The sequence below is a fragment of the Diabrotica virgifera genome, chromosome 4, assembly GCF_917563875.1.
Source record: "Diabrotica virgifera virgifera chromosome 4, PGI_DIABVI_V3a".
NCBI classification, from domain to species: domain Eukaryota; kingdom Metazoa; phylum Arthropoda; class Insecta; order Coleoptera; family Chrysomelidae; genus Diabrotica; species Diabrotica virgifera.
This window is the reverse complement of record NC_065446.1, coordinates 228,755,269-228,778,846: the sequence shown is the minus strand read 5'-3', so window position 1 is coordinate 228,778,846 and position 23,578 is coordinate 228,755,269. Positions and strand designations below refer to the sequence as shown.

The 23,578-nt window shown below is 35.2% G+C and overlaps 1 protein-coding gene across 2 annotated transcripts in view; it reads right to left on the bottom strand.

Annotated features, from left to right (window-relative positions):
* LOC114327388 (ubiquitin carboxyl-terminal hydrolase 34) overlaps positions 1–23,578 on the bottom strand; it is a 273,865-nt gene that overhangs the window by 70,881 nt on the left and 179,406 nt on the right. For both annotated transcript variants that reach the window (XM_050649892.1, XM_050649893.1), the window contains exons 22-25: positions 22,837–23,074; positions 22,355–22,626; positions 17,204–17,717; positions 2,767–3,028 (exon numbers count right to left, since the gene is read on the bottom strand). In XM_050649892.1, coding sequence (XP_050505849.1) covers positions 2,767–3,028; positions 17,204–17,717; positions 22,355–22,626; positions 22,837–23,074 — 1,286 coding nt within the window. The remainder of the gene's footprint in view (positions 1–2,766; positions 3,029–17,203; positions 17,718–22,354; positions 22,627–22,836; positions 23,075–23,578) is intronic.

The following is a 23,578-nucleotide window of genomic DNA, read 5'->3' as shown; positions in this document are numbered from 1 at the left end:
GACTATGTATTTTAAACTACATTCAATAAGATTATGTGTCAAAAATACATAATTTTATCGAATCCATTGCATTAAAACGCAAATACATAACTTGAAAACTACTTACTCCATCGCATTGAGAAAAAAGGATGATATTTACGTAAAAAGTAACGACGAATCAAAAAAACATGCTGAAATTACGACAGTGACGTAGATTGTAAAGGGGAAAAGGGACGAAAATGAAGTATATATCCCTACGGTACGCCTCTGGTAACAGCGGAAAACTATCTTTTAACACTAGTTAAAGTATCCTAACATGTGTAAACTGTTTGTCAAGTTTGAACAAAAAATATTAAAAGGTGATTTAACAATGGGCTAAAATCCTTTTAGAACATTTGTAATAAAACACTCTGTATCTCGGTAAGGGTCAATCAGATTAGCCAAGCGGACTGAGGCGCACGATTGACAAATCTAGTGGATATGCGGTCGAGGTGATCGAGGTTCGAGCCCCAGCCCGGTGAATAGAAAAATAAAAAGGCTGACGTCGTAGTCTAAAATTCTAAAAAGAATCTACGACTTGGTCTGGAATAAGCTGGTGTCTGATCGACCTATGGAGGAGCGGTACGGCAAGGGATAAGGGCTTGCGGCTCGGTGACACTCCTCCATAGATCCCTACCGGAAGGGCGTTGACGCCTAAAAAACGGTGTATATATACAGGGTGTCCAGAAACTCTACCGACAAACGAAGACAGGAGATTCCTCAGATAATTTTAAGACAATTTAACCCAACTCACCTAGTCCGAAAATGCTTCCTAAGGGAGCTAGAGCTCTTTGAAATGGCGTCATGTAGTTAGTTTTTCTTAAATACCTCCAGAACGCTTCTATTTAGAAAAACGAAAATTGGTATGCGTATTTACTTTCCAGAAATAAATCGATTCAATCCCTTGCAAATTTCTAGTACCGGTCATAGGCGTCCGTTTTGGGTAGGGCAATGGTTATTTTATCGCCTAACTTTTTTGTATTTAATTTTTAAGCATTTTTGACTCTGAATTAATAAATTGTGAGGTATTCTAGTACTAAAAGGTACTCTTACTTTAAGTCGATAAAATACACCGTTTTCTAGAAAAATCGATTTGAAAATTTTTCGTTCTTAGAATTTCAAAAAAAAAAAAGATTAAAAAAACTATTTAGAAAGATGAAAACTGGTACATTTTTGACACTAGATTATTCAATTATGAGATATTCGAGTACTAAAAGTTACTCTTGCTTTAAATTGGTAAAATACATCGTTTTTTTTTATTTTTTTCAATTTTTTTTTCAAATTCCCAAAACTAAAAAACTTTCAAATCGATTTTTCTAGAAAACAGTGTGTCCTACCGACCTAAAGTAAGAGTACCTTTTAGTACTAGAATACCTCACAATTTAATAATCCAGTATCAGAAATGCTTAAAAGTTGAAGACAAAAAAGTTATGCAATAAAATAACCGTTGCCCTACCTAAAACGTACGCCTATGACCGGTACTAGAAATTCGCAATGGATGGAATCGATTCATTTATGGAAAGTAAATATGTATACAAATTTTCGTTTTTCTAGATAGAAGCGTTCTGGAGGTATTTAAGAAAAACTAATTACATGGCGCCATCTTCAAAGAGTTCTAGCTCCCTTAGGAAGCATTTTCGGACTAGGTGAATTGGGTTAAATTGTCTTAAAATTATCTGAGGAATCTCCTGTCTTCGTTTGTCGGTAGAGTTTCTGAACAGCCTGTATATCTCGGTAAGGAAGAATATTTTATTTAAGTGTTTTGGGTTAAATCTTCGTATTTTGTGCTAAGGTTTCTCCAGTTACGATATGGACAATTGTTAATGAAACACCCTGTATAAAATAGACAAACATAAAAGAATGAAAATAAAAGATTTTTATCCGAATAGATGTATTGTATATGAAGCGAAAGTAATAAAATACTAACGCATGTAGAGGATTTCAGAAGGCGGTGGAAATACTGTGAAAGTTTATTAAACTAAGAATTTGACAGAACACCAGTTAAACTCACGGATACTTTAACAGTAATTGTTAACCAAATAACAAAATGTTGTTCTGAAGCTATTTCTTGTGGCATTTTTGCAATTAACTAGTTTTGATGGAAAATAAGCCACAATTTTACTAAAAAAATGATTTTAATAACAAAATGTGAAGTTACTTAAAAAAAATATAAAATAAAAAGGTAAAGCGCTTGTAAAGGAAGGTAAAGTAAATGGCAAAAACTAGGCCCATAAACATGGCACTCATCGATTTAAAAAAGGCGTATGACATGAATGTGTTAAGTGAATTGGAATGAGTGAGGTAGTAGAAGCCGTAAAAAAACCTATAAAACAACAGGCACCTAACAGGTGCGTATTTAAATTTAGACAAATGTACCGATGCTATTTTACAACAATATAATAAATTTGGGCTGTCTGCAGACAAATATTAGTTTATTACATGGACAGGTATAACGATGGATTTTCCCGTTTACCTCCTAAGCCTAAGGGATTAAAATTCTTATCGTTTACTGAATTATTATAGTTTTATAGCTCTGTATACTTCACAGAATTTTGCTTAAGACAGGAAGTATCATGAAATTTCGCTATAGTTTAACATAAGAAGTAAAATAAACAAAGATAAGCAACAAATCTTTAAAATAAGCATTTTTAATAAAAATCCTAATTATAAGCAAAAAAGCGGAAAAAAAAGCAAAATGCTTATAATCCGGACTTTATTGATAATTCACTTTCAATTGATTTGACTTACCTCTGATTCATCGGTTCCGACAAGGGACATCTCTCATAAAACAGCATATAAGCACTATTAGTCTTTTCGAAGCTAAAGTCCATAAACTTATCGGTAACACTATCGTAAGTTTTACTGGTCATCTCTCCGCCGAAACATTCTGCGGCTATCTGATTCGGATCGAACGGTTTGACTTCTGCGTCGTTAAAGAGAAACCATTTGTCCCTGGACCCGGCTGTCCTATCTTTGATAAAACTGTAGTAATGGCCACCATCAGCAGTACCTAAATTTATAAAAAAAATTAATAGCCCGTTTTTGGATTATTCCAAAAAAAGAAAAAAAAGGGAAGACAAATGTTTGAGTAAGGCTGTGGTCTCAAATAAATGCCGTAGGTTACGTACAGCGTTAAGCCAGACGTTGCATAGTCTTTGTCAGTCACCGGAAACTTCACGTAGTCAATACAAAACATATTCCATGATTGGGGTGTATTCTGTAACACTTCCGTTAAATTTTAGAGGCCTCTAAAATTTTAGGGCCCGCTAAAATATTTTGGTATTCTGTAAATAATGGATCCGTTAAAATCATAACGTAAACCGTTAAAACTCCCGCTAAATAAAAATATTTTAGAGGATGTCGAAACCATAGATACATAATACTCTAGATTGCGCCCTGCCATCTTAAAATGGGTGACTGTTGCGACAGAGAAAAATGAGCCTATTAGGTCGGTAGTCTCTTTCTAATTCAAGGGGAGTATCGACAACGTCACTATCCTACTCTATCGAGTATTGTTTAAATGTCTTGACAGTTCGAGCGGGTGGCGACGGGAACTGGTCTTTGGTCTTTGGACGGGTATAATCGGGGTTCGAATCCCGTACCAATCTTTACTTTTTTTATTTTTAATTTAATCAATATTGCGTTTATTAGATATTATTTCATCTCTAAAGTAAATCTATGCAAAGAAATATATAACAAATAAGAAAAACTGTGTAGGTACCTATAGATTTTTAAAAATATAAAAGCCAATGTTATTTTTTTTAATAAGTTAATGGTAGAATAGTATAAAGTAATTGTTAAATATTCGTACAAATTACCAATAATTAATATCAACATAATGTACTATCGATTTATTAATTGAATCGGTCATTTCAAAAACAACAAGAGTCACATATTCCTAATTTTACAGAAGAGCAAAGAAAACTAACTATATAGTTGAAAGCTGGATGACATCAAAAATCAGAGTTATATTGTAGTTTTGTTCCTAATGTTTTTACTGGACTGGTGTCGTTTTTGCACTACATGTTTATCTTAAATGAGTCTATTCTTTTCAAAAAGTTAGTTTCTGAAAACTGTGGACTTTGCTGTTTTTGAAATGAGCGATTCAATTATAAGTAATTAGACATTATTTTTATTTATGAAACTATTGTTTCAATTTTTTGAAAAGGTAGAAGCAAAACAAACATTATTCACATCATTCGAATAAGGCCGAATTTATATTAATAACGAACGACTTTTATTTTACTATGCAGTTCACAAATTATGTATTCCAATATGTATTAACTTACTATACATACATTTATTATCTGCTAGCTTTACTTAGGTCCATTTTTCAAATGTAAAAATATCTAATAAACGCAATATTGATTAAATTAAAAATAAAAAAAGGTAAAGTTGGTAGGTATGGGATTCGAACCACGATTATCCACGTCGTGAACCAAAGACCATTTCTCGTCACCACCCGCTCGAACTGTCAATACATAATACTCGATAAAGTGGGATAGTCACGTCGTCGATATTCCCCTTAAATTAAAAAGAGACTACCGACCAAATGGGCTCATTTATCTCTGTCGCAACCGTCACCCATTTTAAGATGACAGGGCGCAATCTAGAGTATTATATATCTATGGTCGAAACGTACCCGCTAAATTTTTAGCAGTTCGTTAAATGTGGTTTGATTATTTTTGTTTGGTTATGTTTATATGAATAATAGTTTTTTATTTATGTTTTATAATGGAGATAAACATTTAAAAATGGCAAATGGCTTTTTATAATGTATTTGGTGAAGAAAAAATAAATAATAATGAAAGGTAAGTCTCAGTTTACATTACAATCGGCACACTACACCTACATAATATAACAAAATTCAAATTTTTGTTTCTTTTTGTAGAGCTGAATTCAGGTTACAACAAAAACAAAAAGTAATTCACCTGAAAGTAACTACAATTACCATTTCAAAGAAAGTAGGTACCTACGACCTACCTACCTACCTAGAAATGTGACTGAATAAGTGTTGAAATCAAGATGTTTGTCAAAACAATTAAATCCTATCAATGCAGGTAAACTTATTTAAAATTATTGTGGAACAGTACAAAACGTATCAAATGTTTATAAAGATGAAATTCCAGGTTTAGAACCAGATGCAGATGAGCTAGATGACCTTAATATAATTGAAAATTTTTTGCTCAATTAGAAATCCAATGAAATCAATTAATTTGTGGTCATCTGATTGAATACAACCAATAAAACCAACATTATACTGAAAACAGATCCCATGGGCTGTTTTCACTCAATCATGTAGCTATGGATACCTACATTTCGTTTCATTTCGATTTTGACATTTCAAATATTCAATATTTCAAAATGTCACGATTTGGTTGTAATACTGATGAGAATATTAATGAAATTATCGAATCAAATATACCAAAGAATACTGTTTACAGTAAAAAATTTGTATGGAAAGCGTTTATGGACTTTTGCAATGATAGAAAATATGAATTAGATGGAAATCGGACGGTGGAAGAATTGTTAATTGCACATTTAAATAAATTGTTTCTGCTCTGTATTTTTTTTTCATAACCAGCAAAAAATTTTCTATCCGAATAACCCTCGAACATTGATAAATGCTCAAAAATTTTTTAACAACTTTCTCAAGCTTGTTGCTTACAGGCAACAGACCTCCGCCTACGGCGTCGGTCTGTTTCCAAGCAACAAGCTTTCGAAATCTGTTATAAAATTTTTTCGAACAATTATCAATGTCCTTGGGTTATTACTACTGAAAATAGACCATTTGACCAAAATTAGTGTAGAAGGGGAAAAGAAATACAATATGCAATTTTTCAGCAATATTTTAATGTAATAATGTATTGTAGCGGAAGAGAAATCTTGGCCGATCCCCGTATAACAGTAAACACCTCGAGAATGACGTAATCGGATGTGCTAGGCCTCGCCGGAGAATTCTGGAAGGTACGTCACGTAGGCGGAACAAGCCGATAGCTCGAGATGGGAGTCGATTGTTCCAGAATAACAACTGGGTATAAATACGGGCATATTTTGTGAATAAGTTTAGTGTATAAGATAAATTCGTCTGTAACTTATATAAATAAAGTCGTATATAAATTACGAACCGCTAGTTTTATTGTAATTAGAAGTAATTACACTAGTCACGCTACAGATGGTGTCGGTGTTCGGTTAACTTAGTGCGATATAAATAAGTGAATTACAGAGAGACTTTAAAAGACTTTTGAACTTTATTCGTCGGGAACAACCGGAGTGCGTTAATTGTTCGGTATTCGGAAAGACTTTAAAATACTTTTGGACTTTATTCGTCGGGAATAGTTAAAGTGCGTTGATTGTTCGGTATTCGGAAAGACTGTTAAAAGACATTTTGGAAAGTACGTGTGTGCCGACCAAAGATGTTGCTACAAGAACTTACAGTAAAACAGCTCCGTGAACAGCTCGAGGAACGGGATCTGGACAGCAGTGGGCTCAAGATAGTCCTACAAGCACGACTCGAGGATGTCCTCACGAAGAACGGAGAAGACCCAAAGACGTTCCACTTCCAGTCAGCAGAACAAGTAATCTTATCGAAATTAAAAACTGTTTCTGAAACGATCGATGAAACTTCTAGAAGAAGCGACGAGAAACTTGAAGAAGTTAGTAGACAGAACAACGAGAAATTTGAAAGTGTTTCTCAAAAGATCGATGAAACTTCTAGAAGAAGCGACGAGAAACTTGAAGAAGTTAGTAGAAGAAGCGACGAGAAACTTGAAGAAGTTAGTAGAAAAAGCGACGAGAAATTCGAAAATGTTGCTAAAAGATTCGATGAGACTTCTCAAATAATTAAAGAGGTCTGTAGGCAAAACAACGAAAAACTAGAAGAAGTTTGTAAACAGAACAATGAGAAATTTGAAGAAGTTTCTAGAACATTCGATAAGATGCAGAAAAGTGTAGAGACCGTAGAAGAAAAGATCAAACAGCTAGAGAGCAGGATAACCGATACAAAAGTACAACCATCAGTTAATGCAGCAACGTTAGATCCTTTAGTGAAAGATGAACTACCGAGAGACGAAACGTCGCATAATATGAGATTCAAATTACCACCATTTGATGGAAAGTCCTCTTGGTCCATATATCTTAGACAGTTTGAAGCTATTGCGACCGCCAATCATTGGACCGAACAAGAAAAGGCTGTTTCCTTGACTGCTGCTTTACGAGGTGATGCTGCAGATATATTAAGGTCAATTCCCAAGGGTCAAGAAAATTGTTACCAGACCTTGTTCACTCGTCTAGAAAAACGCTATGGAGATGCCCATCTACAACAAGTATACAAAGCACAACTGCGAAGTAGAAGTCAACGAGCAAGTGAGAATCTGCAAGAATTTGAAGCAGATGTGGCTCGTGTGGTGCGGTTGGCTTATCCAGAGGTGCCAGACAGCGTTTTAGAAGAAATTGCAGTAGATACCTTCGTCAATGGGCTGAAAGATAATGAACTACAGAAAGCTTTACGACTAGCAAGGCCGAAAGTTTTAGATGAAGCACTTGCTATTGCCTTGGAACACGAAGCAGCTAGCCAAGCTTCACGAAACAATCGAGTAATAACCGTGGAAAAAGGCGATAAGAGAAAAGATGAACGTTTGGTGGAAATGGTACGGAGGGTGATTCGTGACACGATGCCGAAGAGACGCATGAAGAGGGCTGGAAGAGTTGGTTCAAATACAGATGCTTCCTCGATACGGCCATGCAGTGAAAGTTGTAATCACCGGCTTAAAGTAGATGAACAGCTTTGCCCTGTGAGACGAACTACCGTCGTTAATGAGCAATGGCAGCCACAACAGTTACAAGAAGCCCAAGAAGACGATCCATGTATAAAAAGAGTATTGGATTGGATGCGTCGAGGTGAGAGACCTAGTTGGCAAAACATTAGTGCATGTAGTCCGGAAGTCAAGGCCTACTGGAGCCAATGGAATTGCCTGATACTAAAAGATGATCTTCTGTACAGAACCTTTGAGAACGATGATGGTACAGAATCTAAGCTTCAGTTGATTGTACCTAAAAGTAAAGTGTCAGAAGTATTGCGTCAGTTGCATGACGGTACATCAGGTGGACACTTTGGTATTACGAAGACTCTGCAAAAGGTTCGAGAACGGTTCTATTGGGTGAACTGTAAAGATGATGTAAGAAGATGGTGCCAGAAATGTGAACTGTGTGCATCCGGTAATGGTCCAGTTGGTAAAAAGAGAGCACCCATGAAACAGTACAATGTTGGCAGTCCTATGGAAAGAGTAGCAATCGACATTGCAGGTCCATTTCCAGAAACTGATGCTGGAAATAAATACATCCTGGTAGCCATGGATTATTTTACGAAATGGACCGAGGCCTATGCATTACCAAATCAAGAAGCTGCTACCGTTGCAGAGGTACTTGTTAAAGAATTCTTCAGCCGATTTGGTGTTCCCTTGGAGATCCACTCCGACCAAGGGCGAAACTTTGAGTCAGCTCTTTTCCAAAACGTTTGTAAATTGATTGGTGTCAATAAGACCAGAACAACACCCCTGCATCCTCAATCAGATGGGATGGTCGAGAGGATGAACCGAACGATGGGTAAACACTTGTCCAAAGTTGTATCTGAACATCAGCGAGATTGGGACCAACACATTCATTTATTCCTGATGGCCTACCGCTCGGCCGTAAATGAAACTACAGGTCAAACACCAACCTGCCTGATGTTGGGTCGTGAAGTTCGGTTGCCCTGCGACCTAGAGTTTGGCTGCGGACCTTCCGAGGAACATGTTGCAGGCGAAGACTACGTTGACCGCCTGAAATTACGAATGAACAACATTCATGAACTTGCCCGACAACACATCCAGATAGCCAGTGACAGAATGAAAGATCAATATGATTCTCGATGCAAGAATGAAAGCTTCGAAGTAGGTGATCTTGTCTGGCTTTATAGTCCGCAACGTCGTCGAGGCTTATGTCCTAAACTGCAAAGACAATGGGAAGGTCCATATGAAGTTAAGAAGAAAATAAATGACGTAATATATAGAATTAAGAAGTTGCCAAACGGTAAACCAAAAGTTATTCACATAAATCGTCTTGCACCATATGCTGGCTCAAATGAAACAGAAGAAGCACGAGTCCTCCAACAGGAGATGAAAGATGTCGCACAGCCAAGTTTTAATCAATTTATGTCAAATTACGCAGCGAGAAAGAGTGCTAGATTCGGCGTGACCACAGAAGTTCAGCAAGATCTGTTTGGTGTTCCAGAAAACGTCTCTCTGGCCCACTGTGTTGCCCAAGACCTCGAGATGACTAAAGGAATATCGTCCGTATTCAATAGAAAGTTCGGCCGCCTGGACGAGTTAAGAAATCAGCAGCCTAAAATTGGAAGAGTACTGCGATTGGAAGATGGTCCTCGATCTTTGCTGTATATGGTGACCAGAAAGTCTTATACGGACACGCCAAGCTACGAGAACATATGGCGTGCTCTAACTAATTTGAAGAAAATCGTGTGTAATTATGACATCAAAAATTTGGCTTTACCAAAAATAGGCCATGCAGTAGAAAATCTGGATTGGAAGATTGTGAGAAGCATGCTTGAAGTGGTCTTCAGAGGAACTGGTGTACAAATCACTGTGTGTTGCATGAACCCGAAGATGTCGTACCCTTCAAAGACAGTAGACTGTTATTTCTTCTTGAAGGGTGTATGCAGAGCTGGAGAGTCGTGTAGATTCCGCCATCCTGGGCCTTCATTTAGAGTTGCTGATCGAGACGCTCAGATCTTAAGAGGGGAGCAGTGTAGCGGAAGAGAAATCTTGGCCGATCCCCGTATAACAGTAAACACCTCGAGAATGACGTAATCGGATGTGCTAGGCCTCGCCGGAGAATTCTGGAAGGTACGTCACGTAGGCGGAACAAGCCGATAGCTCGAGATGGGAGTCGATTGTTCCAGAATAACAACTGGGTATAAATACGGGCATATTTTGTGAATAAGTTTAGTGTATAAGATAAATTCGTCTGTAACTTATATAAATAAAGTCGTATATAAATTACGAACCGCTAGTTTTATTGTAATTAGAAGTAATTACACTAGTCACGCTACAGTATGTATAACTTTATAAATAAAAATGTTTAAATTGGAAATATGAGTTTTACTAAAAAATAATTAAATATAATACATATATTTTCTAACAAACTCTCAATTTCTTCTTCGTTCTTAAGATTTTTGGCCTCTGACAGTCATTTATCGGTCAATTTCTAGGTTAAAAGTAGTTCAAAAACGCCAAACGTGCGACGTTGCCGTATTTATTTCAAAACCTTTTAGAGGATTCCTCTAAAACAAATTATTTTAGCGGTGCTCTATAATATGTGTTTAGAGAATGTCAATCTAACCTAAAAGTTTTAGAGGATCGTTAAAAGTTAAATTTTAGAGGCCTCTTAAATTTAACGGAAATGTTATAGAATACACCACATTATCAATAAACACCGTAGGTCGCGTCCAGAGTCAGCTGTGGTCACCAATAGGGCTTTTCATTCACAGTCATTTGTTTCGAGCTTCTGTCATATGTCGTATAATCCGTGTATATTAATATTATACAACATATTATGACAGAAGCTCGAAACAAATGACAATCGATGAAAAGCCCTATAAAGGCAACAATAACATTTCGATCGTTTTCGTTATCAGTCAAGTGCGATATTTCAACTTGTTGATAAGCAACTCGTCTTGTTCTTTTTTACTACTTCTTTTACTCATTTCGCTAGGTTAAAACCTGTACCAGTCGTACGTTGCAATGCTTGAAAATAACTAAAGACGCTGCTTCAAACATTTTAACTCGCTCATAGCAGATAGATACTGCGTTCGACATACACTAGAGGCCGTATCCATTCGACATCCACTAGTTATTGCATAAAGCTTACATACAGTCGGAAAAATGAAAGAATACCCATGAACGATCACACCAATCACATATTTTGTATTTGCTGTTTTTTTTTTCATAAATGTCAAACTAGAGAGATAGATTATTAATAATCTGAATAATATGTGATTGATGTGATCGTTCATGGGTATTCTTTCATTTTTCCGACTGTACGCAACCTACTGCGTGACAGTGTAGGCAGCGTACGGCGTTTATTGGTGACCAACGCCTGTGAAGCCGTGTACATCAGTTTGAAGCTACGTTCGGAGTACGATAACAGACCGCAACTATTCTTTTATTGTATTAAGCATACAGATGCGACATACAGCGACCACAGCCTAAACTCACACTTACTTGTGTTACATCCACAGTGCACATATCGGAAAAGCCTAGGGATATTTTTATAACATAATAAAATTAATGTTTTTTCGGGCTATAAAGTTTTTGTTTATTTTGTTATTGTTTCATCATCATCATCATTGGCTCGACAGCCCTTTCTGGGTCTTGGCCTGTTCCAGGATTCTTCTCCACTCTGATCTGTTTCGTGCTTTTTTTCTCCAGTTTTTTATTTTTAAGGTTTTTATATCATTTTCTATTTGTTCTAAATATCTCAGCTTCGGTCTTCCTCTTGTTCTTTTTCCTACTGGCATCTGTTTGAATATTTTGTTTGGTATTTCGCCTTCTTCCATTCTTTCTACATGTCCCATCCAACGCAGCCGTCCTATTTTAATGAATGTTATGATATCTGGATCCTGGTATATTTCGTATAGTTCAAAGTTGTACCTTCTTCGCCAAATTCCATTTTCTTTTGTGCCCTTATATATGTGTCGCAAGATTTTTCTTTCAAAGGTGGCTAGCAATGTTTCCTCTCTTTTAGTGAGTGTCCAGGTTTCTGAGCCGTATGTGAGTACCGGTCTTATTAGGGTTTTGTATATTTGGCATTTTGTTTTCCTTGCGACGTTGTCTGATCTTAGTTGCCGAATTAAGCCATGGTAACTTTTATTGGCAATAAATATTCGCCTCTTCACTTCCTCTGCTACGTTATTATCAGATGTGACTAGATTTGTTATTGTTTACTATTGTTTTTTTTATCAAGAAACGATGTAATTTAAATCAAAAATTAATAACAATTTTTAATTTAGGAGCCTCGGAGGTGTAACCAGAGAAGGTTCCCATTGTTTTCAATCTGGTAGGGTGTAGAATGACATTTTTTGATGTTGTTTTATGTGCTATTAGATTGAAAACTTCGTCTTCTGTTAGCAATTGCCGTTAGGGCATCCCTGCCATTTCGTTCGTTGCAATCCATAACTGCACGCCGGGGTTTGTCCTGGTTGGGTCAGAGAGAGCAGCATATGTGCCTCCTGATAAGAGAGAGACTAATAAGTTTCGAAACCGGTAGAGGTGCTTGCTGCACTCTCTGATTGAACTAGAATATGATGCGGCTGTAGTTTCGTGTTGCTGTTTCTAAATTGAAAATGGTTATTAATTTTTTATTTACATGTTTATTCTGATTCGAGTACGAAGGGAACCATTCTCATTGGAACTTTACCGCGCTGAGCAGATGGGACGTGAATTATAAATTGTAAAATTCCCCCATCTTCTTTAGTCTCAGCATCCGTTATGGCTTGCAAATTTTAGAAGCCTCGGAGGTGTAACCAGAGAAGGTTCCCATTGTTTTCAATCTGGTGGGATGTAGAGTAATATTTTTAGTGTTATTTTATGTGCTATTAGATTAAGAGGATCGGTACGTATTTTCGGCTGAAATGCTATTCAAATGGGGATTCATTTTTTTCGAATCCTGAGAAAACTAATAAGTATTTTTGAAAAATTTAAAAGCAGAATGAAAGATTACGTTGTTAGCGAGGGCCGAAAGTCCCTGAGAACTTCTATAATTTTTATTTTAATAAGTTACAGGGGTGAAAAACTAAGAGAAAATTTAGTGTGATTTTTAATTTCAAATATCTCATTCAAAATAAACTTTTTATTTATTCTAAGGGACTTTCGGCCCTCGGTAATAATTTAGTCTTTCATTCTGCGTTTAAATTTTTCAAAAATATTTATTGGTTTTTTCAGGATTCGAAAAAAATGAACACAATGCCGTGGTAATATTTTCCAAATCTATCTTTGTCTTACAACGCACTCAGCCGAATATAATATTGTCAGCATATATTGTCAGTCAGACACTGACAATCAGTGACAATTTTAAATATTTGACATTGCATCGGGAATATTTTGAAATATTGATTACATATTATTGATATATAGTGTATATAATTGATTTAAGACGAGAACTTAATAAAAAGTTATTTATTGTGTATTATTTGTGGAAGATCCAAGCAGAGAATACATCAGGATAATATATTCTGTGATCCAAGTATTTTGTTGTTAAAGATGTTCAAAATTGTAAGCGTTCTATAACAATATATTATTAAAAAATCACTTTAACACTTTTCCTCTTTTCTCGATTGAGTATTAGTTTTTGTTGTACAAATAAATTATTACAATCACTGAATACATAGTTAGTGAAAAATTATCACATTTATTAACTGAATTAATAATTTGCAATTATAAAAATAACAGTTATCCAAGAACCTTCAAAAGCCATCTCTTTAAATTAATGATGACATTTTCAAGTAGAATGACATTCTAGTAATGTTTACATATCCATACCAGTGTGAATTTTACTACACGTAATTTGCCGTGTAAAGACAGATAAAGTAGGGATACACGTAAAATATTTGAGAATTATGTACCCATAGCCTTAAAAACTTAGTCTGTCGTCTGATGTAATTTAACTTTGAATGAGATAAATAAGGCTGTAGGCCTTCTTCAAGGTGGCATGAAAAAAACTGAGCGCATTAAAGTATCCTAAAGTGTGAAAGTCGATTGTGGCGGCGTTTCTGAGACAGTGAAAGTCCAACCGAACGTCATCCAGGACGTGAGAGTGCTAGAACTGCATCTGAAGACCGATTTTTAGTGTTAACCGCTAAAATACAACCAACAATAATTACAGCACCTGAATTGGTTAGCGATTTGCAGCGGGTATATTAGGCAACCATAGGCTATGATACTACAAGAAATCGTCTTCATGAAGCCAAGTCGAAGGCCATTGAGATGTCCATCTATCTGCAGAGGCAATCGAGCTCCAAGATTAGAGTGGTGTCGAGAATATGAAAATTGGGATGCAAATGATTGGGCTACAATTTTATTCTCTGTCGAATCTAGATTTGGATTTTCTCCAGATTTTCACTGAGTAAAAGTGTGGAAACGACCTGAAAATATAGAACACTTAGGACATATCCAAGAAGTTTACACATACAGAGGTGGTGCAGTAATGGTATGGGGTGGAATGTGGAATAATAAGCGGTGGTAGAACGAACCCCGTTTTTCCAGACCGCTTCCTCAGGAGTACCTCGACATCATTCTTCAACATATCGTTCATCAATGCTCGTCCACATGTCGCACGCCTAATGACAGACTGGCATGCCAACGAAGGTATTGATGCGTTGTGGTCTCAATCCCATGTGTGGCCATTAGGGTGGGTTGAAAAAAAAATGTTTAATTTTTTAATCGCTATACCGCGGAAAACTTGCCTTTGGGGTATATAAGTAAAATGCAAAGTAGAATAAAATTATATATTGAACCTCCAGCTAGCGCATCATACTTAAAATTTAGTTTTTTTCAGAAATCAAGACATTTTTCAATTATTTTTACAATCTTTAGCCAATAATATTTGAACGTGCTATAGTGAAAACTCTTTGGTTAATAGTTTAAAAAATAGGAAATAAATTTGAAACAGACAATATCTTTTAAGTTGCGGTAGCGCAAAATACTTAAAAACTGGTAAAATTCACATATTAGCAACTTAAAAGAAGGTGTGGTCTAGTATGTTGTGCTGGGTGTTAATAGTACAATCCATTTTTTGTTCTTTTACTTAATTTAATTGGAATAATTTAATATTTAATTGGAATAGAATTACTATAGTGTGTTGTTATAAAGGATATAAATAAAACAACTTATAATTTTAATAACATGTTTAATTGAACAAAAAAAAAAAACCAAATTGTAGCCAAACAATGTCAATGAATTAAATGAAATTTTGACTTTAGAAAGCGTCTTTTACTCACTATTTCTGAGTGGGTACGTTGAAGCTGCGTTTGCTGTCAAACTTTTGCATCGAAGCTCTGGATGCTACGGCAGATCTTATGAAACCATCTCGTTCCTTAGCACCGACGACTTTTTTAGATGCTTCAGTCACTATGACATGGAAATTTTCCAAAGTTCCAATCTTCGGGTGTTTCACCAGCAGTGATTTTAGCACAATCTTTATCTTCAGAGATTCTCCGTAACAGTGGTGGTGGTGTAATTTCAGTGGTGCTCCAATAAATTAATTCAGTATAGTCAGTCGCATAAAAGTTGACTTTTGGAAGTCGAAAAACCCTAATTGTTTCTGTTTTTGTAGCTAACATCCTTGCTTTGATTATTCTTCGGAATCCTAATTCTCTTATGTGCTTCCTTTCATCAACTATCATCCTCAGTAGCAAATTTTCTGGGTGGGAAAAATACATTTCTTTCGATTACAGGATCAACTACTTTAATCAAATTCTCTGGTAGAAATCTGGTTGATTTGATAGCCTCAACAACGTGTTCAGGTCCATCTGTTATGTATTTGCTCCTCTTTTTTTTTGACACCATACAGGCATGTATGATTGAATGAAGGATACTATGGTTCATTTCACCAACATACGTCTGTTTTGGATTATCGCGACAACGAATATTTCAGTGTGCAACATAAGAAGTACTAAAGTAAATGGCTCTAATAATTATTCCAATAAACAGCAATGTAATTTGCAATTTATTTACGTTCTTCATATTTTGCACAATAAAATATTCGTTGTCGAAATAATCCAAAACAGACGTATATTCGTGGAATAGGGTATAACAATATATGTTCAACTGAAGGCGTTTCCACACTTACATACATTCTCAAAACTCTGTTGTAGTCAACCATCGAGAGTGGGAAAGTGGACCCGGTTCTCGAACAGATAAGTCCACAGGGCAGTTGCCTGACTTTATCGAAAAACTTATGTCTAGAAGATTGTCTGGTAATTCACAATCAACACTTACAGGGTTTGAAATAAATGCCGGAACGGAAACTCGTTGAAATGCAAAAGGCATATTGCCCACTACAGCGGTCTTTTTATGTTTTCTTTAATAGAACGAATCACACCATTTTTCCAACCCGTGTTAGTAACGGTACTGTCACACCCCATTACGTCAAGTTACATTCATTACGTCAAGTCAACCCATTACGTCAAGTCACCCCATTACGTCAAGTTTGACAGCAAGCGCAGCTTCAACGTACCCACTCAGAAATAGTGAGTAAAAAACTCTTTCTTAAGTCAAAATTTCATTTAATTTGTTGACATTGTTTGGCTTCTTTTTTGTTTTAATTAAACATGTTATTAAAATTATAAGTTGTTTTATTTATATCTTTTATAACTTTAAACACACTATAATAATTCTATTCCAATTAAATAAAGTGTAAATTAAAAGAACAAAAAATGAATTGTAATATTGCCTGTTTCAAATTTATTTCCTATTTTTTAAACTACATATTAACTAAACAGTTTTTACTATAGCACGTTCAAATATTATTGGCTAAAGATTGTAAAAATAATTGAAAAATGTCTTGATTACTGAAAAAAGCTAAATTTTTAGGAAGGATGCGCTAGCTGGGGGTTCAATATATAACTTTATTTTACTTTGCATTTTACTTATATACCCCAAAGGCAAGTTCTCCGCGGTATAGCGATTAAAAAATGAAACATTATTTTTTTTACCCACCCTAGTGGGCATCCCCGAGCATGTATGGGACATGCTTCAACGAAGAATTACTCTACATGTGGTTAACATATACACGTCGTTTCGTAAACGTATCTCAACAGGATATCGAAAATATAGTTTTGTCTATGAACGACAGATGTAGAGCCATAATAAACCAGGGTGGACACCATACTTTGTATTAATTTTGTTTATTTTTATTACAACCACATTTTGTGACGACCTAAATTTTAATTGCACTAAAGACATTCTCGTTATTTTTGACATTTCCACAAATTTTGTTGTATATTAAATATATTCTACTAATCACTACAAATCGATTATTTATCAAAAACAATTAAAGAAGAAAATGCGTCTCTTTCTATAAATATCCCTAGGCTTTTACACCTTCATTTAATAATTTTATAATTTAAAGTTACCTGTATGTACAGTAACTCCAATAAGATCATATTCATACTGCTCGTCTTCAACATTCTCAATCTCAGCATTTTTCTGTTTCTCCTCTTGATATTGCTGTGGCATCAGTTGCTTTTCCACATACCCCGCCATGTTCAGTCGCAAAGGAAACGAGAAATGGGTATTAACTTTTTCTTTAAGCATCGTCAACATGTTAAAAGTATACCTCATCGTATTAAAACACAAAATATGAGGTAATTTTTTAAAACAAGCTCGTTTTTCAGCTCGAACTTTCTTCCCGCATTGAGAACAAGTGTACATATTGTCTCCTTCTAAAGTGTCCTTTACCGTGACTTCGTCCAGAGATTCGTAGAGATTGCGCATGTCGGCTACTTGACATCTGACAGTGTAGAATTCTTCTAAGGTTCTGCTGACGTGATCACAGTCCAACGAGACGACGTTATTGCTTATAACACCACAGAATAATTTTTTTATCACTTCCTTTAGAGGGGGAGTCATTTCTTCCAACTTACTAACCTACAGATAATAAAAATGTAACTATAGTTAATATGACCAAGAAAAAGTTTTCAAATAGAAGGGCTTAATGTGAAACAATGACAAGCCACACATGAGTTCAAAAAGAGTTAGTTTTATTCTTGGTTAAATAATATAACAAGCCACTAACAAATATATAATAATAGTATAACAAGCCACTAACAAATTATCTCGGCCCTTCGTTAATAGATGGCCCGATAAATCTATGGTCACACTATTGCATAGGCCTAGTTTGTCTCTAGTATCTACTCGACATAAAGACAAGCCACATCAAAATGGCGAACATGGGCGGAAGCGATTCGGATAATTATTGAGTTCTGATGATTCTAGTAAGAAAAATAGTAAAGTTGACTTGACATTCGATGACAGTGACCGTAACCCTGACTATGTACAATCTAGAAGTGACTCAAGTAATGAAAATACAGCGAAATGTAATTTCTTCCTAAATGTGGCTTGTCTCATTATTACCATTCAAGATTAATGTAGTGACTTGTGACGTGGCTTGTTATATTATTGCTTTTGGTTGTAGGATAATGAACAAGGTCCGTCAATAAAAAGGACAAAACCAAACACACCCGTCAAAAAATTCCAACCAGTTGAAGGAGACAAAGAAATAAACACGTATAGGGCTGAAACCACCCCGAACTCAGTCAATAATAGAAAATTCTGAATCTGCATATATCTAAAATTTGGGTATTTATTATTAATGGAATAATGTAACACACCACATTTTTTTAATAAAGGCTGTTTTTTCTCGAGTTTCAAGTAATTTTATTAATATTGTTGTCAACTATAGTGCCATAGGGCATGATACATCGAAATATCTAAACTAAAACAATAAAAGTTGTTACTTTATTTTTAATATTATTTTAAACATTCAAAGTAAAATTTCTCACGTTTACCTTTTTGAGGCTTGTCATTGTTTCATATTAAGCCCTTCAATTGTAAAATTTTATATTATTAAGTATTCATTCAAAAAATGATATCGGCTTCATAATATTTATTTATTTTTGAAGTGAATACTTCTTATCGTTCGGTATGGAATTTTGGCGGGTGCAAAATCGTATTGGGCGCTACTCAAAAATCGTGACGCGAGAGGTTACCTTGCGGTTACCACTCGCGGTATTGGTACGTTACTTAAACTTATATAGGTACTTAAACAAATTATACCGGGGGGTGAATTGGAAAACGGGCCATAGAAAACTCAATGTAAAATTCTAAACTGTTGAATTCCTGCTTCCCTAATTATTTTACATCAAAAGACATTAGAAACTATTTGTACACGATTAAAATCTGTATTGAAAACAACTGTTAAAATTGTTCTACGAATTAAATATATTCCAAAATTTGTAAAATTGTAATACATTTTTCAGTTTTTCAGGCCAAAATTAGGTCACACACAGTGCAATAATGTGTCACAATGAAGTTATTATTTTCACATTTTTGAACTGTCAATATTTTTATTTTATCATTATTTATTGTTTAAAACAATAGAGTTGATAAGATACCCTCAGTTGCGGGGAAAGTATTATGGTATTAATAATAAAGATTTGTTATTCAGTCAATGGTGTGAGCACTGTCAGTTAAATAGCAACGTGTGGTCTAATTTTTACACACATACCTAGTGTGGCAAATGTATTATATTTTTCAAAATTTTGGAATGCGTTTATATCGTAGAACAATTTTAACTTCTGATTTTAATATAGATTTAAATTCTCTACAAATATTCTCTCATGACTTTTGATGTAAAATAATTAGGGAAGCAGGAGTTCCACAGTTTAGAATTTTACATCGAGTTTCCTATGGCCCGTTTTACGATTCACCTGGTATAGGTACGTTATATTAATATAATATTTAAAATTGAATACAGGAATTATATTGTTTAAACAAATTATGTTATATTCAAATAATAATTATTATGTTTGTATTTATATCAGCAAAGCATACGTTATTTACGTTAGACTTTGACAGATCCGTCAATGTCAAACTAAATTTTAAATTAGGTATTAATAAAATATGACTGACATTATTTTTTTTATAGTGAATTTAATTATCATATAAAATACATAAGATGTTTGAACATACAATTTGAGTATAGATTGAAAGGAATAATAATTAATTAACAACTTTAAAAAGGTTTGTACATATTTGTGTAACGGCCACTCCTTTAACGGGGGTAATAATCCTCCATGTATTTTTGACGATTCTAAACACGAAATATTCACTATAGCAATAGTAAATAAATTTTTCGCCAAATTGAAAAAAAATGGTTACTTTATTAAGAAAAATAATTTAAAGCTTTATGTAACTTTATTTACTTGGTTTGGAAGTATGTAAGACGTTTATTATTTTAAAAATTTGAAATAAAAATTCTTTTGAATGTTTGTTAATCCTAAAATTAACCGGTAAAATCACTTAGTATATATTATAAATATATTAAATTATAGGAATAATATATATTAAATAAAATTAAATCTAATCGAATGGAATCGAACCGAATATAATCGAATCTATAAGATGTATTCACTTTTGTCGGCACACCGCAAGTGCCACTCTCTAATTTTTTTCATGATTTTTTTTTAAAGAATGCACAAGAAAAATAAATACATACACAGTAATTACATAATATAAAAAGAAAAATAAAACAAAATATTTCGGTGAATAAAGATTAAATTAAAATGTGAGGTATATTGTAAAAGATAAATATAAAGAAGGGAATAAGGAATAAAACAATTCTGAAATAAAAAATGACAAATATGCATCTGTCTCACCAAAGGTATGGGTAACAAAAACGTAGGCAAAATAAACTCCATATCTAGTTTCTCAACAGGAATGTTAAATTTGAAAAATCTCGGTGTCATAAAGTCAACCGCAAGTTATTTTCAAAAAATATAATATGTAATATGAAAGCCCTGAAACGGGCCTATGCATATAAAACTGCAAACTACGTGAAATCTAATAATGTTATTAACGCTTAAAGTACTGGTATTCAGGTCTACTGGTGCCAATTCAGTAAGCCTGAGTGGTCTATATAACAACAACATATACAACTCTGGACAAATACCAACAGAATGGCTGATGTCTGAGTTTATTGCACTTCCAAAAAACCAGGAGCCAAAAAGTGCGAAGAATACCGTACGATAAGCCTGATGAGTCATCTCCTAAAACTGTTCCTAAAGGTAATCCATACGAGAATTTATAAGCTATGTGAAAGTCAAATTTCGCCCAACCAGTTCGGGTTCATAAATGCTGTTGGTACGACAGAGGCATTGTTTTCAATACAAGTTTTATTCCAGAGATGCAGAGACGTAAATTGCGACGTATACGCGTGTCTGGTTGATTACGAGAAGGAGTTTGATCGAGTACAACACGCCAAGATGATGCAAATACTAAAAGAAGCAGGAATTAACAACCAAGATCTGAAAATAATTAGAAACCTTTACTGGAATCAGACTGCAAACCTCAGAGTTGACGGTGAACTCACCGAATATGTCAAAATCATGCGTGAAGTGAGGCAAGGCTGCATTTTGTCCCCCCTAATTTTCAATCTTTACTCTGAAAGAATATTTATCGAAGCTTTGCACGAAACTGAAAAAGGTATTCTACTAAACGGGTACCGGCTAAATAATATCAGGTATGCAGATGACACCATAGTATTTGCGGACAACCTAGAAGACCTACAAGTCCTCATGGACAAAATCACGTATTACAGTCAACAATATGGAGTTAATATAAACGTAAAGAAAACAAAGCTTATGATCGTCAGCAAGAAAAAGATAACAGAAGGTCAACTCTATATCAACCAAACCCCTGTAGAAAGAGTGAGGCACTACAACTACCTCGGCACCATAATAAATAAAGAATGGACAAACAACCAAGAAATAAGAGCGCGCATCGGAAAAGCTAGATCAATCTTCAACCGTATGGGGGGTTTTTCAAGAGCTACAACCTTTCTCTTGGTATAAACGTAAGAATGCTGAGATGTTACGTCTTCTCTGTCCTTTTTTATGGTGTTGAATCATGGACCTTGAACGAGGATATGTGCCGAAAATTGGAAGCATTTGAGATGTGGATATATCGGAGAATTCTTAAAATCCCATGGACTGATCGGGTCACAAATGAGGAGGTTCTTAGAAGAATGGGGAAGAACCGAGAAGTACTAACCACCATCAAATCTCGAAAGTTGGAATACTTTGGACACATTATGCGAAATGAATCCAGATATGCCCTCCTACAAGCCATCCTGCACGGAAAAATATTTGGAAAGCGAGGTCCAGGAAGAAGAAGAACAACCTGGTTAAAGAACCTCAGGACCTGATTCAACACAACATCTGTGCAGCTTTCCGCGTTGCTGCAGATAAAGTGAAGATTGCCATGATGATCGCCAACATTCGTCACGGATAGGCACATCAAGAAGAAGAAGAAGGTCTATATAACATGTGTACCTTCGATCCGGATGATATAACGACATTCTTAACATTCCTCTTGAAAAGTTGACCGATGTGCGAGGTAAAATTAATATAGAGTTTTTTACCTACGCTTTCTTAGATGTATCATCAACAAAGATGAGTCTTTCGGAAATAAACAAGGTTTAATTAAATCGAAAACATTAGACATACCAAATCTATAAAGAATTCCGCCATATCCTTCTGTTCAGCCGTATTAAGCGGTTGGTGATCCATGGAATACACTTTACAGAAGCTTCTAGGATTGTAAGCCTTTCTTTCGCTTTCCAATAAATATGCGAACATTCTTTGTAGTTCTTTAAGAGTGGGTTCGTGTTTCGCTTGATCCGTATCAGCAGCTAAGATAGATGCTCTGGTTTGAGGCATCATGTAGAGGTGTTGCATACAAGAAGCCATGTAACAAGTAGCTCCCAAGTTTGTTAGACCTATAAAATAATAACATCTAATTAGAGGAACAGCAGTTTATATTCAGTCGATATCTATAATTATTACAGCCATGACCTGTCGTTCACCGTGATAACAATCCTGTTTGTTCTTGTTTTTGAATTTTGAGTTACGAGATTGGATTCTCGTAATCAGAGTAAAAATGGTAACATGTAAATTAATTAATGACTAGTGAAACATAGGAGACTTACCAACATAGCCACATTCCGATCTTCCATCTTCATGAGGCCAGTAATCCCACGGATAGGGAGAATTAGGTCCTGGTTGATGCTGCTTTAATAATTTCTCATGTAGTAAAGCATAATTTTCTGGAGATCCCTTCACTAATTCAACCAACAAATCGAAAGCGGCGGTTCTTGACCTCGGCGACTTGCATTTCGGTACGTGTCTAAGCTTTGGGCTGGGCAGAGCAAACAGGAAATCAAAGACCTGTTGGGCAAAAAAATACATTAATAAATATTTCTTTGAACATGATGACGACTTCACATCCTTTTCATAGATTTCAAGCGAGCCTTTGACAGCTTAACAAGCTCCGACCTAATAGAAGACATGAAAAACCTAGATATCCCAATGAAACTTATAGAGCTTACGAAAATGACAATGGAGGGATCGACTGCAGTAATAAAACAGATGACGGAATCACCGAAAATATAGAAATAGCAACTGGAGTACGACAAGGTGACTTTCTATCAACGTCACAAAAGACCCCGTTCTCGTGACAAGCGCTTAACGCGCGTTTTGGTGCCGTATTTCCATCATTATCTTAACTAAACTGATGCTCAGCTGTAAAGGTAATTGGTTTGGTACCTCTGAATACGTCAGAGTGCCAGAGCTAACTGTTCTGAGGTAAAAACCACTACTGTTGACATTTCATTTTATTTTGTCATCTGTATCTGTCTCATTTTTACTTCACTTAATTTTGTGTACATGGTA